The sequence below is a fragment of the Corvus moneduloides genome, chromosome 11, assembly GCF_009650955.1.
Source record: "Corvus moneduloides isolate bCorMon1 chromosome 11, bCorMon1.pri, whole genome shotgun sequence".
In the NCBI taxonomy this organism is placed as follows: domain Eukaryota; kingdom Metazoa; phylum Chordata; class Aves; order Passeriformes; family Corvidae; genus Corvus; species Corvus moneduloides.
This window is the reverse complement of record NC_045486.1, coordinates 4,877,714-4,894,153: the sequence shown is the minus strand read 5'-3', so window position 1 is coordinate 4,894,153 and position 16,440 is coordinate 4,877,714. Positions and strand designations below refer to the sequence as shown.

Here is a 16,440-nt window from a genome sequence, read left to right as displayed (position 1 = left end):
TCATAAATTCCTCATTATTCAGTGGAATGTCCATTTTAGAGGACCAAAAGCATACTCATGCACCTAGCTCCCTTTCTATTCTGTGTTCAGGTCAAAGCCTTGGCAGACATTAACTCTTGCACAGTATCTGTGATGTTTCAGATGAGGGGAGCACTTTTCTCTCTTCAGAGAGGGAGAGGAAAAGGCTGGATGGGATACACCACTGGCAGTGCCCTGGCTGCCACCTGCAAAACCACGGTATCAGCAAGATTTCCTGAAAATCAAGTCCCTTAGTGCAGCTCCCTGTCTCTGTAGGTGGCAGTGACTTTTGGGGCAGAAGGGAAACTGCCCCTTGGCTCTTCTGGCTGGGCAGCAAGATTTGCAGTACATTTGTGGCTCAGTATGGGCTGGTCAGGTAAGGAATCTGCAGGACAGGCACAGAGGAGCTCTGCTCTTCCCTTCATCCCTCCAGGTGTCCTGGATCTTTCTTCCTTTCATCCTTTTGGATAAACAATAATGATATAAGGAGGTTCAAGCACAGTCCAGTGTTTTTCACTCGGACATATGGGAGCCAGTCCTTTTATAAAGTGCTTTTGGTAAATGGTTCAGGTCCCTGTAAAGACTGGGGCAACCCAGTAATAATTTTCAAGGCTATCACAGAATATGCTGAGTTGCAAGAAACCCATCAGGATCATCAAGTCCAACTCCTGGCCCTGCACAGGATACCCCAAAAATGCCACCATATGCCTGTCACCTACTGCCTGTCTGGAACATCACCAAGAAAAATAGAATAGAAGAAGAGGAACTCCTTCCCTCCACCAGGATAAGATGGAATTGTGATTGTGCCTAACAGTCTTTCATTAGCAGATAGCACATCTGCAGGCAGCTCAAACAGCCTGGAGAGCCCCATTCTCCTTCCCTGAGGTAAGGCAGCAGTGGAATCTCTGGATGCATAAGGAGTATCAGCAACCCCAGGTAAGTGTGAAGGGTATGCTGGTGACACCTCCACTGGTGCCAGCCCAGGCACAGGAGCCCTCCAGCTCCGTGAAAGCAGCAAGTACAGGACCTGACCATGCCTTACCCTGGGGAAAGAGAACACCCTTGTGTCCTTGGCATTCATTGCGGGATGCCTGTTGAACATATGAGAACACGAAGGGGTACTTTTTCCCTGCTAGGGGCCAGTTTTCCATCCAGCTCCTGTTCACAGGACTGAACAAACTGAGCCCCAGCCCAGCTCCCTTACTCAGCAAGTTCATGTCTTGCCCAAGATGACTAACAGGTAAATACTCCCAGGTTTCATGAGTTCATTTAACAAGAGCTCTACCTCCCCAGCACAAGGGGATCAGCTCCTACAGACAAGATGAGAGGAGGTGAAAAGCTGGTCTTAGGAAACATGAGATCAGGTACAAAAGGGATTCTTTGCTGTCAAAGCATAATATGTCAGCTTGTGATAAACCTGAATTGCTTCATATACCAAGGATCACTAGACATTAGCTGCTTTTTATATGGCAATATGGTGCAGAGGTTTCAGACAGAATATTGTTTTATGTTGATCATGATAAAACTCTCTGCAGCTTTGATAAAGCCTGCACAGGCTTTTCATTCAAACTAATGAGTGATACTGGCTGTTGGATGCCGAGGCACGCTCTTGATGCTTTCCAATGGTTCAACTCGTAACCAGGAATCAATTCGGCCTGGATAAGCAAGAGTGTTACTCATCTAAGGGGTTTTGAATGATGATCCTGTTCCCTGTGTTTTCCCCAGGTACCTCTGAAAAGGCACGGTGACAAAGGGAGCACCACATGTTGGCAAAGTACATCTCTTACCAAGGGATCTCCTGGGTGCAGCCTGCTCTGAAGGAACAGTTGGCTCAGTCTGTAATCAGCCATCAAACAGCCCCGGCCCGATGGGCAATTCACTTAGCACAGGCCTTTTGCTGCTCTGCTTTCCAACATCTGTTTCAATGCTTGTCATCTCCCTGCTTTAAACAAATGTACTGCAGATGTCTTGTCTTGTGGACGACAGGGACTTGGCAGAGACAGGAACAGAGGCCTCCAAATGACAGAGGCGCAGCTAAGGCAGTTATCGGGGCGTTCCAGATGGACTCTGTGCACTGAACATGGAATGAGATTTTCACTCACACCCCCATCCCATGTCCCCCTTTGAACCTCCTGTTTTCTCCCTCAGATTTGAGAGAGTGATGAAGGGACAGTGATCGGGATGGAGACTGAAGTGCAGCGTCCTCAGAAACATGTGGTCTGAGTCTTCTCAAAAGATTTATCATTGACATATGCAATTAAATGGAAGACACACTCATTGGTTCATCTTTTGTTCCAAGGACACCCTGATACAAGACTGGACATGGAGGGACACAAGGTGTGGTAAAGATAGTGGCTTCCCAGACCAGACTGTGGCCTGGAAACAACAGCAAAGAGACTTTCTTGGGCTAAGATTATACTTTTGGAAGAACCAGTATATGAAATTGGATACACAAAAGGAATAGGGATGGGTTACCGTGAGGGGTCTCCAGGAACATCCATTCTAGGGTGTTCTTTCCATGCAAATCCAGTTTGAGTTTCCACTATGAAAACCAATTAACTGAGGCCTGGCATTTCCTATTTTCTGAGTGCTACCTTTGTCCCTTTGAACGCATCCTACCTATAGCTGTTTGAGGTTTAGCTGGGGTGAGCTATGTAGTCAGTAAGATTCCAACAATCTCATTTTTCCTTAACTTGAGTTCTTGGTGAAGTAGCTGTGAAGAAGCTGGAACAAGCCAGGTGCTTCCTGGCTGCACTTCCTGCTGCTCTGTCCTGCCCAGCAAAGGCAACATGAGTTTATCTACACTGTTTTGAACTCCAGGTGTACGTCAGCTCAAGATGCAGGTGATCCAAGATGGAAGGCCTGGCTGGACAGGGCTTGGAGCAACCTGGTCTAGTGCAAGGTGTCCCTGTCCATAGCAGGGAGTTTTAATGAGATTACCTTTAAAGTCTCATCCAATCCAAGCCATTGTATGATTCCATGATAAGACTTTTGGTCAGGCACTGGGGAAAAACTTCCTAATATGCAGAGCTGAGCACCAAAAGACCCTGCCTGGGCAGGACTGAAAGCTCCACTGACAGACTGCCGAGACACAGATCAGGCAGACTCAGGAGCGTTAAAAACACGCTCTACTCCAGCCTTTGGTCTGCATGGAGAGACTGGGGAAAAAAAGTCTATTCTTCCAAAACTCAGAAAGAAAAAGGGTAAGACTAGAGAGGAGTTCACAGCAAACCTGGGCTGGTGGGCTGCCCTGTTCTGAGTGTGGCTGCAGCCCAGCCAGGCCATCAGCCAGCGCTGCAGAAGTTCCTATTGCCGGCTCTCCGTGACCTTGGAAGGATCCCCAAACGTGAACACGGCACGCGCTTCCCTGCCCCCAGGGAGAGGCACATATTTTTGCTCGCAGTTTATGAATCTTTGACGTACAGCCCCTATGACACAGCCTTGGAAGGCCATATCTTTTATTTATTATGCCTAGCAATTGTCCTTGTAACCAATTAGGAAAAAAAGCAGGTGGTCAACAGAAACTCTGCAAAATAAAACCCCTCAGCAAAGCAAACACCGTACATTTCAGAGCAAGAAAAAAATACTGTAAACAGAGCTAATCACTGTTAAACCCCTATAATCCAGTCCTTGCCCAAGTTAAGAGACTGTAACCAAGAGTAAAACACTTCAACAAGCATTAATCGGGAGGAATTGGTGAATCATTTCTCAAGGAAAAGGAGTCACAATTATTTTAAACTCCAAACACTCACGGTGTTGTGAAAAGGGGCTCAAACACATCCTGTCAGACTGGACTAAGGGACAAGAGTCCCACACCACCTGCTGGGATGGATGCTCCAGGGACCTGGAGAAGGGCTGCCACTATGGCTTCACCCCAGCAGTCATAAAGGAAGATGTGTGGAACAGCAAAGAGCCCACTTTTAGCTCCTCCATAAAACAGTTACCAGCATTCCCGGCACCTTCTTGAGTATTATATTCAATAATATTAATAGGCTCATATTTACCATATCTTAAAAGCTAACAATCCCATTGCCAGCGCTAATTAAAAAGACAAGAAGCAGAAAAGAAGCAGTGGATTATTTCTTCAATATGGATTCACGCCTAGATTTAATAAAACCCGCTTTAGTGTTATAACCTTACACTTGTTTCAAGAACACTATAAAAGATAAGTCTGCTTTTTGTTGTTTATTGACTTGGAGGGTTTTCTTTTGGATCTGTAATACAGCATTACAGCTGTGGGAAGGCGAGGAGGTAGACTGTTTTCCCTGAACAAAACAACTGCTTTTGCTACCCAAACACCATGTCTGGGATGAAGAAACCAGCACAGCTATTGAGAGAGAATAGAAACTAAAATGCAGCACTGGGGAGGTTTAGCTGTAACAAACCCTCCCTGTGACCTTACAGAAAGCACTTTACCTACAGCTACAAGTGAATGCCACAGCCAGCTGCTCCAGAGAAGAGACTGCAGGGTTTCTCCAGACACAGAGCACCCCTGTCCCAAACACAGAGCTCCCACACCTGCACACTCAGCACACTGGATGCTTTCAACTTTAGCTTTCCAACAAAATCCAGAACAGTTGCTTTCCACGCACACCTGTCCATCCTGCTCTGAGCCTGAAGAAGAGGGATGACATAGCAGAGAGGGTATGAAATGCAACACAACAAAGTCAATATAAACTGCAGCCACTCTCCCCAAAACCAGAGCTATTCCTAGGTGAGCTCATCCATAGATCAAGTTTCTCATTTAAGCAGAGGCCAGAAGAATTCTCCTGGAGACTGCTGAGACTGGACTGTGAGGATCTGACTGCTCCAAATGCTTTCTTATCCATGAGAAAAACTATGCTCCATCTTGTTTCTAATTTTTCCCGCAAGATGCTGGGCCCCACTACTTCTAACAAGTTCCATTCTCCTTCCCTGTGCCTGTCTGACCTTTCTCCTTCAGTGAATCACTTAATTATGTGGAAACAGAAATACAAAACGATGACGGTTTGAGAACACAAATGCTCCAGCTTCATCCGTGAGAGAGCAGCCAATCCTTCCAAAGTTGTGGGTCTGCTGCTGATTCAGGATGCCAGAAGGTACTAGGGAAGATCCACCCTCTGCCCACATAGTCCTTGGGAACAGCTAGGGACCTTACCCCTATTTCTGCACGTATCTCACTGATTACTGGAGAAAGGAGGAAAAAAGCAAGAATGTCAGACAGTCAGTGGTCTTACAACATTTCAGCAGCGTTGCAGTTCTTTCCTGGCAGACATTTTTTGGTATCGGTGATAATAACAAGGAAAATTTAAGGAAAACTTGATTTGAGCATGCCAACAGCAACCACATTCCTTTAGCTTGTGATCACCCTAACTCAAATAGACAAGGCTTTTTTCCCCCTCCCTTCCTGCACTTAATTTCCAGGTAGAGTTTGTTAAAGCCTGAAATCCCACCTGAACTTTGGCAAGTCTTTTTGAAAAAAAAAAAAAAGAAGAAAAAAGACCCATACACAAATATTTGGCTAAGTGACCCATAGCAAATTGCGTAATGCCAGTTAAAAGTAATGTTTTCTAAGTATCAGCCCCAGAGGTTTTATCTGAAATAAAATCCTGATTACTTCAGATTCTGGAGGCAAACTGTGACCTTGCTCTGCATCTCCAAATTTGAAACATTTGTGTTGTACCCCTTGATAACGATGCCTCTTGCTAGAAAGGAACAAAATCCTTTCAAAAACTTGCTTATTTTATTTAATAAGGTAAGAAGGCCCCAAACAGGCATATAAGAATTAGTTCAGCCTTGAAGCTTTATCAAAAGACGTCACCCAAACTTGGAACTGCAGTGCTCCACCAAGCAAAAATGACCCATCTCCAGGCATGCAGCTGCATGCCCAGCGATGTTTCTGTCTGTAACCATCCCAGTCCTCAATCCTACGGTCATTAAATGAGAACCAGTATTAGGTCAGCACACAGAACACAAGGAATTATATCCATTTCTTGCATCCTTCTCTTTGGTTTGCCTGGGAACATGCTGTGAGTGCTGGGGGCAAAGGGGAGAACTGCACTGATGAGTTTTACAACACATTGTCAGAGAGATTAAATAGCCCAACTCTCCTCAACCTTCACGTTACCAGCCCTACTTTCAGTAGCCTGGAAAAAAAAAAAGAAAAAGAAAAACCAAACCAAACAAAAAGCCAACAAAAACCCTTAAAAGAAAAAGAAGAAATATGATTCAAAATAAATTGAAAAGCCCAACTTGTAATAAACCTTGCACTTGCCCCAGGCTTCAGGGATGTCTGAGACTATACACTTCATAGACACAATCTGTAGCTTTTATAGGGAAAAAAAGAGATATATTTGCACTATTTAAAACAGGTTGCAAATACGGTTTATGTTTTGGAAATGTAGGGAGCATGGCTAACAAAATACAGAACGCAGCAACAAAACAAGCAACACTATCCTACAAAACTGTCATTATATAATGTCACTGTTTACACTCAGCCTCCAAAAGATACCTTCTGTTAATTTTTTTTTAATTAATGGGGTGCTATGCAGTTAAATAAACTCATGAAGAGTATTCACAACTTCTGCATTTTTACTTCAAATCCTAATCTTTATTTATAACATCACTGTTATAAATTACAACAGTACTGTTAACATTCTTCTCACTTGCTGGGATACCCAGTGGAGCTCCCCAAGAGAAAGAACATAATGCAGGAAACCATGGCATTTGATTCTGTTCTTATTTAAATGTTTTGAAGTCAGACAAAACTCCACTGAAATCAAGGGCTATGCTACTGAAAACAGCTGCAATTCTGCTGCTGCTCCTCAGGCACTGCCAAACAATCTCCCTACATGCAGCGCGTCTCCAAATAAAGTTAAATTAGTTCTAAAATATCAGCAATCCATGCAACTTCTTATTAGTGTGAAATTACTTAAGCCTTAATTCAGCAAGGTACTTAAGCACATTCCTAATTTTACAGGCATGAGACGTACTAGTGACCTTAATCAGACTAGTCATGCACTTACATTTAGGCACATGCTTAAGCATCTTGCAACGTTAAAAGCCACGACGAGGAACAGTTCCATGTGAATTAAAGGGTGCTTTATACACTACCATTTTAAGTTTGAGATAGATATATATATATTTGCTACAAATAAGTGGTTGCACCACTTATAAAACAACTCTTAAAGTATGATGATCACTGGAGGAGGAACAGTCTTTAATAATCTGAGTAACATCAATCACTTGAAATAGACTTTTAATTCATATCTGATGCTTGCTGGAAGCCTTTTGCAGTGTATACACGTGCTGGATAACAGCTTTAAAGCATTCCTTTGCAGACTTTCCCTAAACAGCACTCCTGAATGTGGAACTTTATTGCTTATGAGTAAGCATAAGCAAATATAAGGGGAGAGTGCACACCTACAAAAACAGCTGGGAACAAACACACCGCTGCTGAATTTTCACAGGGATGCAAGGCTAAAAATCAACCCAGCAAACATATTTCAGAAGCTCCATCCCTTCAAAGAGCCCACAGAAACCTAAATGATTACTGCCTGATCCTAATTCACCAGGTGAAGCAAAAGCAGCTATTGTAAAACAATAAATAAATACAGAAATAGACATGGACAGCCTACAGAGGACTTCTGGATTTGGATGTGCACATAACCCAGGTGATTACATGTCTGATGACCCAGCTTCTGCATGTCCATGCTTGTACCAGCACACACAACAGCAGAGCTCTGGGTGCCAATGTCAAGGTGCTCTGAGGACTCAGGTTATGCAGTTATTTATCAAAGACCTCAGAAGCAAAATAAAACAAAACCAAGACAAAGAGAAAACAATAATCTCAGCAAGTGCAACTAAGTAGTAGTTTCCCCTTACCCTTCAACAGTTAGAGAAAATTTAGGGCTTGTTGGTGTCAATAAGTAGTTATAACAAAGACATTAGCAGTAGTGAGGATAGAGAATGCTGCGTGAATGTTCTCAGCATGGTTCATTGACAACAGATCTAAAAATTGAATTATTAAGGAAAAAAATCATTGATTCTAAAATCCAGGCAAGGTAGCCAGCCTATGTTAAAACTTATTTAATTTTTCCAGCGCTGCTTCATTCCTAAGCTCCCAGAGCCACAGCTTTTCCATTGAAAAGCAAAAGACATTTTACGCACAATTTTCCCTCTACTAGAAAGAGGTATATTGTGCCCTTCAGTGAACATAAAATTGATATTATCGTCTCTTAGTTTATATCTCACTACTTAACCTTCAGATTAAAAGTTATTAGATTTGAATGACTAAAAAGACATCATGTCACCTTCCGTTCAATGTTGGGAGATGGCAGAACTTGGGGGAAAAGTGTGAATGATAAAAACACAAAGTTACCAGGAGCATAAAAGTTGTTTTTCACAAACTCTGATGAAATAGCAGAAGCTCTACAAATGCAGTCATCTTTCCACCATGTTGTAATCTTCAATTATGAAGGTACTACAATACAAAATCAAACACAATCCAACAGCCTGCACGGGGTTTAATCTATACTTTCAAATGGCTCCTTCAATAGCAACAGCAGTTTAATAATTAGGCTTTATGTCTCTTCGGACAAAATGACTCAACACGGACGCTCCCTTAAAGTCTAACAAACAATTTTGGTCTAACCCAGTTATGTCAATATGAAACAAAGACTTTATCGTGGATCTAATTTAGCAGTTTTGCTCTACAGAGATAAGTCCACATCATGATCAATGGGACTGTAAAACTCCTGATGTGGTTTGTAACCCCTCCTCACGGGTTTGCGAAATAACATGAAACTGACCAATTTTTAAAAAAAAAAAAAAAAGGCATTTCTTTCATTTACACTGTGATATATTCAGATTTCTTTCTAGTCAAATCTTCTTTTTGATCTGCCCAATTAAAGCAGCCTCTCAACAATACACCAAATCCCCCATTTCTTGTACATTTTCCTTGTCTTTGAACATGAACGAAATCTGAAGAACCCACATATTCCCTCTGGAGTTTGATTCCTTCAATCTAACACTTCACATCTCAACATTTCATGAAACAACTACTGCCAAAGGGCCCAACTGTGGCATCTTCACACTGACACCACAAACAGCCCAACTGCAGGCCCTGACTTGGGCACAGACCAGAATCTAGTCCAAATTTCTTCTGTCTATCAAACATTCTTTTATATATGAACAAAACTGTATTTTTCACTTACAGACATCTTCTGGAATAAAAGTACAAAACAGGATATAACTCCATTGTTTTTTTTCAAGGAAAACCCCCTTCTTTCCTTAGTTGGTGGACACATGGCAAAACTAGTGTTTATCTAAATTCTTCAGAAAGCTTGAAGTGACACTTCATAATTACAGTATAGTTCAGCTCAAAGACGAAGTGAAGAAAAGAAACTTCCCCACAATTCTTTACATAAACCTCCTCCTTCTTTCTCCACATACCAGTTGCGTTTGTATTGCTATTCCAGTTTGTCATAAACACAGGCACCTTGTAACCCTTTTTATCAAGCAATCTGTGCACTACCTAAAAGTACACTACACTCCATCAGACAAGCTATAGATTTACATTATCCAAACATTCCGATTCTGCCTGCTCAGCGCAGGTTGTCAATAAATGCAAGCAATTGCAAAACAGCAGCGTGTGTTTTTTTCCTTAAGAGAACGCTGATAGGAGCCTGCCAGTTCTGCAAAATAAACCCTTTGCAATCTCTGCAGCTAATCTGTCAACAAATTACTATTAAAGTCATACCTCCTCAAAGTTCAAAAGCATTCTGGATTAGACAAAGATACTGAGTTTTATACTCGTGGGGCAGTACTTGAAGTTACGGTATCAAAGTGGATCTTGCTATTGATGTGGAGAGGTTTGTATTTCTGCCACTGTGCAACACAGCACAGTCTTGCTGCTATACATCAGGATTCAACTTTGTAATCATTCTCTTTGTTCAATTCATAGTCTTGTTTCCCTGCTAATAACGTGAAGAACACTTTAATGAATAGTCCTGAGGATAAAAATAAAATGCAATAAATAATATTTATTTTATAAGCTTAAAAAAAAAAAAAAAAAGGAACTGTCTAGGACTGAGGCATCAAACCTTCTCTTTGAGTAGACGTCAGAAACCACTGAAGCAACTACAGCTGTGATCATGAACATTTAAAAGGCAGTTTGTCCCCATGAGTCTTTATTTATTACTGCTTGGTAGGCAGGAGTCACCCCATCATTACATACCTTCTGCCCAAGCTTCCCTCGCCCAGCCTGACCTTCAGCTTGTGGGTCACTCCGACACCCATTCTGCACCTCCCAGATGTTTTTCATGATGCCTCAAGAGCCAACAGATGTTGCCAGACTCTACCTGGTGCCCTGTTCCCAGGTCTTCTGTTCTGTAACTTGCTTCTGCCTCCATGGGCACTCTGTGACAAAGCTCCTGAGCCCCACTACCTGACCCCACACCAAATCCCAGCTCCATCTCTTCAGGAGTCCAATGTTACCCAGGTAACCTTCACGCCTACTCCAGACTTTATAAGCAGGTCACCAAACCCCAGCCCATTCCACCTCATCCTGACAGTCACTGCCATGAGATGCTGACCTCTGGCACCTGTGGAGTCAGCAGCAGTGGGAAGGCCACCTCTCCCACTCCCAGCAAGTGCCAAAATACTGTGAGAAAAGGTTCTCTTTCCCTTATCGTTTGGTTCTGAGGGTGACTTCTATATGCGTTTCCACGTTTACCCAACTCTTCCACAGACATGCTGTCCCTGAAGAGTCACTTCTATTGCTTTGCCTTTCTTGCTTCACCAATATAAACCTCAGTTGGAGCCATTTGGCTTTATTACAAATAGCAGAACTCATCCCCACATTTGCTACTCCCAGCTTAACAGTACATTTTATGAGATTGCTAATGCTAAAATTGAGCATCACATCACTCTCTGTCTCCTTGCATGGCAGAATCACCCTAACATGACATGGGAAACATAAAACTTGTCCTACAAGTCCTCCCTGTACTCACAGCAAGAGTGATCACACCATACACTGCTCCTGCAAACATACGAACATCTGTGGTGCTCCATACTTTTCCATGGTAAAATATTTACAAGTTTGCAAACCCATTAAAACTTCCTAAAAAAACCCTGAAATATTTCTGTTTTCCTCTCTCATACTAACAAAGCTATTAGTTCTAATAAATTCATAAATGTCACAAGAAATGTGACCCTAAATTCAGCACAGATGCTTTCACAAGCCATTGTACATGCAGGTTTCACTGCTCTGCCACCCTCATCATGGGAACACACAACTAACCATGGCAGGAAAGCTCAAACTACCCACCACTGATTTTTTTTTTTTTTCTTTTCAGACAAAACAAGTGCCAGGTGGCAAAATGAAAAGATTTGAATGAAATGCTCTTAAGAAATAGCTGTTTAATTCAGAACTCATTCATTTGTATTGAAGGAGTGTTTTGTAGAACGCATTCTGTTAAGTGACCTGAGAGCATATGTTGTATACGGAGAAACATCTAAACATTATGCTCCATGTTGTATGTGTATCTGTAAATGCTTGCATTAGCTGTCTGAAAACAACGGGGTTTTCTTCTTTTCAGTATTTAAAAATGTTTTCCAAACACCAAGATTGATATTTTTATGCTAGCTCTGATTACCCTCTTATTGTTATCAGGATTGGGCTTGTTGGTTGTTTTTTTATTTAATAACTGTTTTAAACTTTGCAATCAACTTGCTTTCTAGAAGATAAACTCCATGGAGAAGTTAGTCATCAAAACCAATTAACAGCAGAATTCAAACACAGAACATAAAGGTCTTTGAAGAACTTGGAGAAAAGCAAGATCCCCAACCACATTCACTATACTGGCAGAGGATAAATAAACTCAAAGCTAAAATCTGAGCTGTGTGAAAGCAATCCTGAGCCTGGCAATCCTGTCCCCAGCCCCGAGCACTCAGGTCTGTGCCGGGCACTGTTCGGGGAGAGCTGGAGGACGGGAGGAATGAATGGGTGCCACTCCTTAATTGACCGAATGGGCAGCTGTTGAATGACACAAGCCATTACATGAGAAGTGACAACATTATCTGAGACATCCTGAGCCCTCGGGAAGGCTACGAGCCCTCGGGATGGCTGTGGAGAAGCCCTGGCACAGGGTTAGTAAGCGGTGGAGGAGCAGAGGTCTGAGCCATTCTGGTTTATGGTGTGCACATGTCTGCAAGATCCCCCCTCCTTGTTTCCCTCTGCGCAAAGCCTCACTGGAAAATTCCATAGTGCTCCTATGGAAAACACAGTGTAATTAACTCATTTTGATATGAAGCCTTTTTTAAGACAAGACCTTTGTGTTGAACATATTTTACTGTTCCACTCCTCTTCTACTGTCCTGTATTAATCAAAGCTGTAACCCCTGTTGTCTTTGCACTACGAATCAGAATGTGCCCCTGGCAAAGAATGAGGGAAAAGTCAACAGGAATTAAGTTTCAGTGCAACTGTTTACTCAACTGTGGCCTGCAGTTATTGAAATTTTATCCGTGGTTTTGTGTGACTACTGCAGTAATGAATTCAGCATGGCTGTGATTTTCTCACTGATGGTATTCTCACTTCAAGTAAAAACCTGTAGGATGAAAATGATTGAAACAACCAAAGTCTGTGCATTTAGTATCATCCATTTTTCTGACTTGTTTAATTACGGCAGCTTTCTGTCTTAGGTTGGCAAATGGGGTGCCCCGCTCCTCCTCAAGCCTTCACTTTGCTTTGTTTTTGAGCACAGGTTTTTTCTTCTCCACTACAACCTGCTAAAAAGATCACCGTACACTTAGGGGAGTCTTAACCAGCTGCCAATCGCTTATTTACGAGGTTTTAAGAATCCTTATTGCATTAGAGAAAGTGAGGGTTAGGTGTGAGTGTATTCACCATTGGCTCTGCTGCAGCCTTTGTTCCCAAACACATTAATGATACATGCCCAACACTTTGGTGTAAAATTTCCTCAGAGGGCTTCAGAATTTTATCAGGGAAAAGAAAAAGCCAAAACGTATTATGTGGATAATTTACACTGGTGAACTCGGTCACTTCCCAGAAAATACACTCATTAAAATACCATGGCAAAACACACAATTTGGTTCTGATTCTTCTGAGCTGAGGAGCACTGACATGGATGTTATTTATTTATTTATTCTGATGTTTTGTGCAGCAGATACCTCTGCAGCCTTCCTCACTAATAGAAAACGTTCTGTTGATAGAGGTTGCTAGGTTATATTAAAATTTGTTGCAAAAACAAAACTTAACGTTAGTGTATTTTCCACCCAGTGACATATTTTGGAAACCAGTTATTTTTATACAGCAGTTCACCCAATCACTGCCACCAGACTCAACAAATTCAGGCAACGGAAGCAAGCCTTGATCTTTGGGAGTTTCCAGGGAATGATTAAAAAGGAGCCCCAGAAGAGAAGTCCAACGTTTCCCTTTACACCAATGAATGCAATTCCCTACAGACAAAAACACACAGAACGTCATAGGCGAGTCCTAAAAGCACCCTCTGCCTGGCAGAAGGGTTTGGGAGGGGGGGTTAAATGCTTCATGCTTTTCCTAGAGGTAGGAAACTTGTAATGCATCTTACAGTACCTGCTGTTGCTGGAGATGTGCTAAATCTGCAGCCCCAATTTCAACGGAAGGTGTCTCGCCGTTTGATCTCACTTCCCGCAGGCTGCACTCTAGTAAATGGTTGCCACCGCTCGCTCCATTCTGAATGGCTGAACCGTTACTTTTTGTCTCAGTCCCAGATTCTTGCATCATGACTCAAAAACCTGAAATAATTTAGGGGAGGGGAGGGAAAAAAAAAAAAAAAGCAGCTGTTAAAACAGTTGCTGTATATAAGGAGACATGCCCTGTTTTAAATCCTGCCAAAACTGTAAACATATGTCATTTTCCTTCATACAATTTATCTTTCATTAATGGTTCATGCTACTAGTTTATGTTTATTTATCCGTTGGTACAGCTATAATTTTAGTAAGTTAGTTCTCTTTTAAATACAGTATTATTTGCTCAACATCTTTTTTCCCTTAGAGAAAAAAAAAATATTTTTGAACGAACACACAGAATCCATAATTAAATTTCTCTAGTTACATCTGGATGCTTTCCTTTCAAACGGATGAGTCATTCTTGGCAACATATGATGGACAATATCAAAAATGTGATATACACTCTGTAAGGGCATGGAGGTGAAGCAGAGCATTCGCTATTTTGGTTTTCACTCATACCATGATAGCGCCGAATTAGCACCTTTAATTACTCTGAAGCAATTTAGGCTTAATCTGGGATGTGCTGAACATCATCGGTTTTCATTTGGGGAGAACTGCTACAACTGCTCACAGAATTAGCCTTGTTGGCCAAGTTTTTGGCTATGGATTTGGTCTGGATTTGGATGCCCTTACGGCATTACAGTGAGGAGCCTCCTGTGTTACTCGGCTAAACATCATCTCAGCAAGCCACAGCTCCCTCCAGCCGGCCCTCTCGACTGACTCTTGGTGGATGCCTGTCCCTGGATGCTTTACACTCGGAGTTCATCAGCAGTGTCAGTGGGTCACAAGCCACCAGTAAGGATGAGGACAAGTACCCACCTCCTTACCCCAGAACCCCTGGGGTTTACACACCTTCAGGAACTAACATCAGCATTTGTGCACAAGACTCCCCACACAAAGCACATATACCAGTTTTCAGCTGCAAACTGCTACCTTGGAGATAAAATGACCAGCTGTTTTACAAGTATTTCCACCTGCAAAGCCCCAGCTCCCAGGATTTAAACGCCATTAACCTGTCTGGCCTCCACCAGCCCATCCCTCCCTCCCTCTGTGCTCCTCTCATCCAGGGGAGATGGAGTATGGAAAGCCAAGCTGTGTGTCCCAAGCACACTGCCTGCCCCACACTAACTACATGGACATGTGAGCCAAATGCCCCTGTGCAGGGTAGCTCACCTCAGAAGTAAGATGCTTTATCTTCAAGGAAGGACCCGTTTGAATTCAGTAAACCAAGCACATGGATGGTAGTAGGACAAATTCAAACATTGATTACATTTAAATAAATTTCAGCTGGTCTACAGAAACTTCTTTCAATCTGTTTTGTTAAATCTTCAAATTATGCCGGGGGACAAAAGGGCTTGGAGACTCATTATAAAGCTTCTGTCAACTCCCCTGTAAAAGCTCCAGAGATCTAAACAAACTTACAGCTTTCCCAACACCACTAGGAAATGCTTTTGGATTTTAACGTGATCCTGCTCTGATACACACCAAGTACGGTGTGGTTTTCATTTTCAGCACTGTAAGGAAAGCCCATAAGCACGATAAGGTCTAAATAAGTGTTTACATCTAACAGAAAAGGCTGGATTACACACCAGGCAGCGACTGCATGGCACAGGCTGCTTGGGAAGAAGAGACAGGAGTGAGAATCCAGACAGCTCCCAAGTCACTCAAAGGCAATTTTTATATGCTACACTGCTAAAAAGGATTTACCTCTTTTATCCCATGAAAAATAAGAAGGAAAGAACTGACATCACTGTTTTCTACTTCCACCCAAAATTCGAGTCAGGTCTCAACTGGAGAAAATGGAGCATTACGTTATTTTACCCCAGTAGCAGATGAGGACAAGGATGACCGCCAGGAAAGACTGGGTCAGAGGGTTAAACCCAGAGACTCCTGCCTTTGACTGTTTTGGAGAACGACAGTAAATGGTGGGTGGCATGTCCCCACCTCATAGACCAAAGCTGATAGAGGAAGGACACATTCAAGAACTGGTGGAAGGTGCCTCCAGCAGCCACTGTGGTGGAAAGAGATGCTAAAAGCCACGTGCTGGAACAGTGACAAAGTGCATCTCATTTTCCAGCACTTCTGATGCAACAAATTGGAAGTGAGAACCTGGATAAACAAGCAGTAGGGTCAGAGGAAGCACCAAGCAAAGCTCTGACAGCAGCAAGAAGAATGTGCACAACTGAGGAGCAGATCCATCACTGCCTCATCACGATTTGTTGGCTTGACCTTCCAAGCGAAATATCTCCAGGACACAGAAAATAATTCACAACCAAACTGGTCAAGAAATTATTTATTGTCTCTAGGACTGCAAAATGCTCCTGGAAAGAAAAAAACCAGTAGAAATTGCTACAATTTTTCCAACCTACAGAACTAAGAAAAAGATGGATTATTTATTGTATTTGGTCAGAGAAAGATCATCGTTCTTGAAAACCGTTTCCATGACAAATTTCATGCTGTTTTACCTTTTGAAGAACCCCAGCCAGTTACCAGCTTAGCTGCACAAAGCCCTGGCCCCTCTGCTGGTTGTGACCACCCTACGGATCCTACCCAGCAGAACTGGCAGCAGCAATCAGAAAAATGAAGCTGGAAACACAGTTTGCCAAGGGACCATGTTTGAACTTTCAAGAAATTATTTTAAAAGCAGAAGTG

At 42.5% G+C, this 16,440-nt stretch overlaps 1 protein-coding gene across 15 annotated transcripts in view; it reads right to left on the bottom strand.

Moving 5' to 3' along the window:
• Positions 1-16,440, bottom strand: part of FOXP1 (forkhead box P1) — a 383,544-nt gene that overhangs the window by 151,473 nt on the left and 215,631 nt on the right. For all 15 annotated transcript variants that reach the window (XM_032121320.1, XM_032121318.1, XM_032121319.1 and 12 more), the window contains one exon: positions 13,613-13,794. In XM_032121320.1, coding sequence (XP_031977211.1) covers positions 13,613-13,783 — 171 coding nt within the window. In that variant the 5' untranslated portion in view covers positions 13,784-13,794. The remainder of the gene's footprint in view (positions 1-13,612; positions 13,795-16,440) is intronic.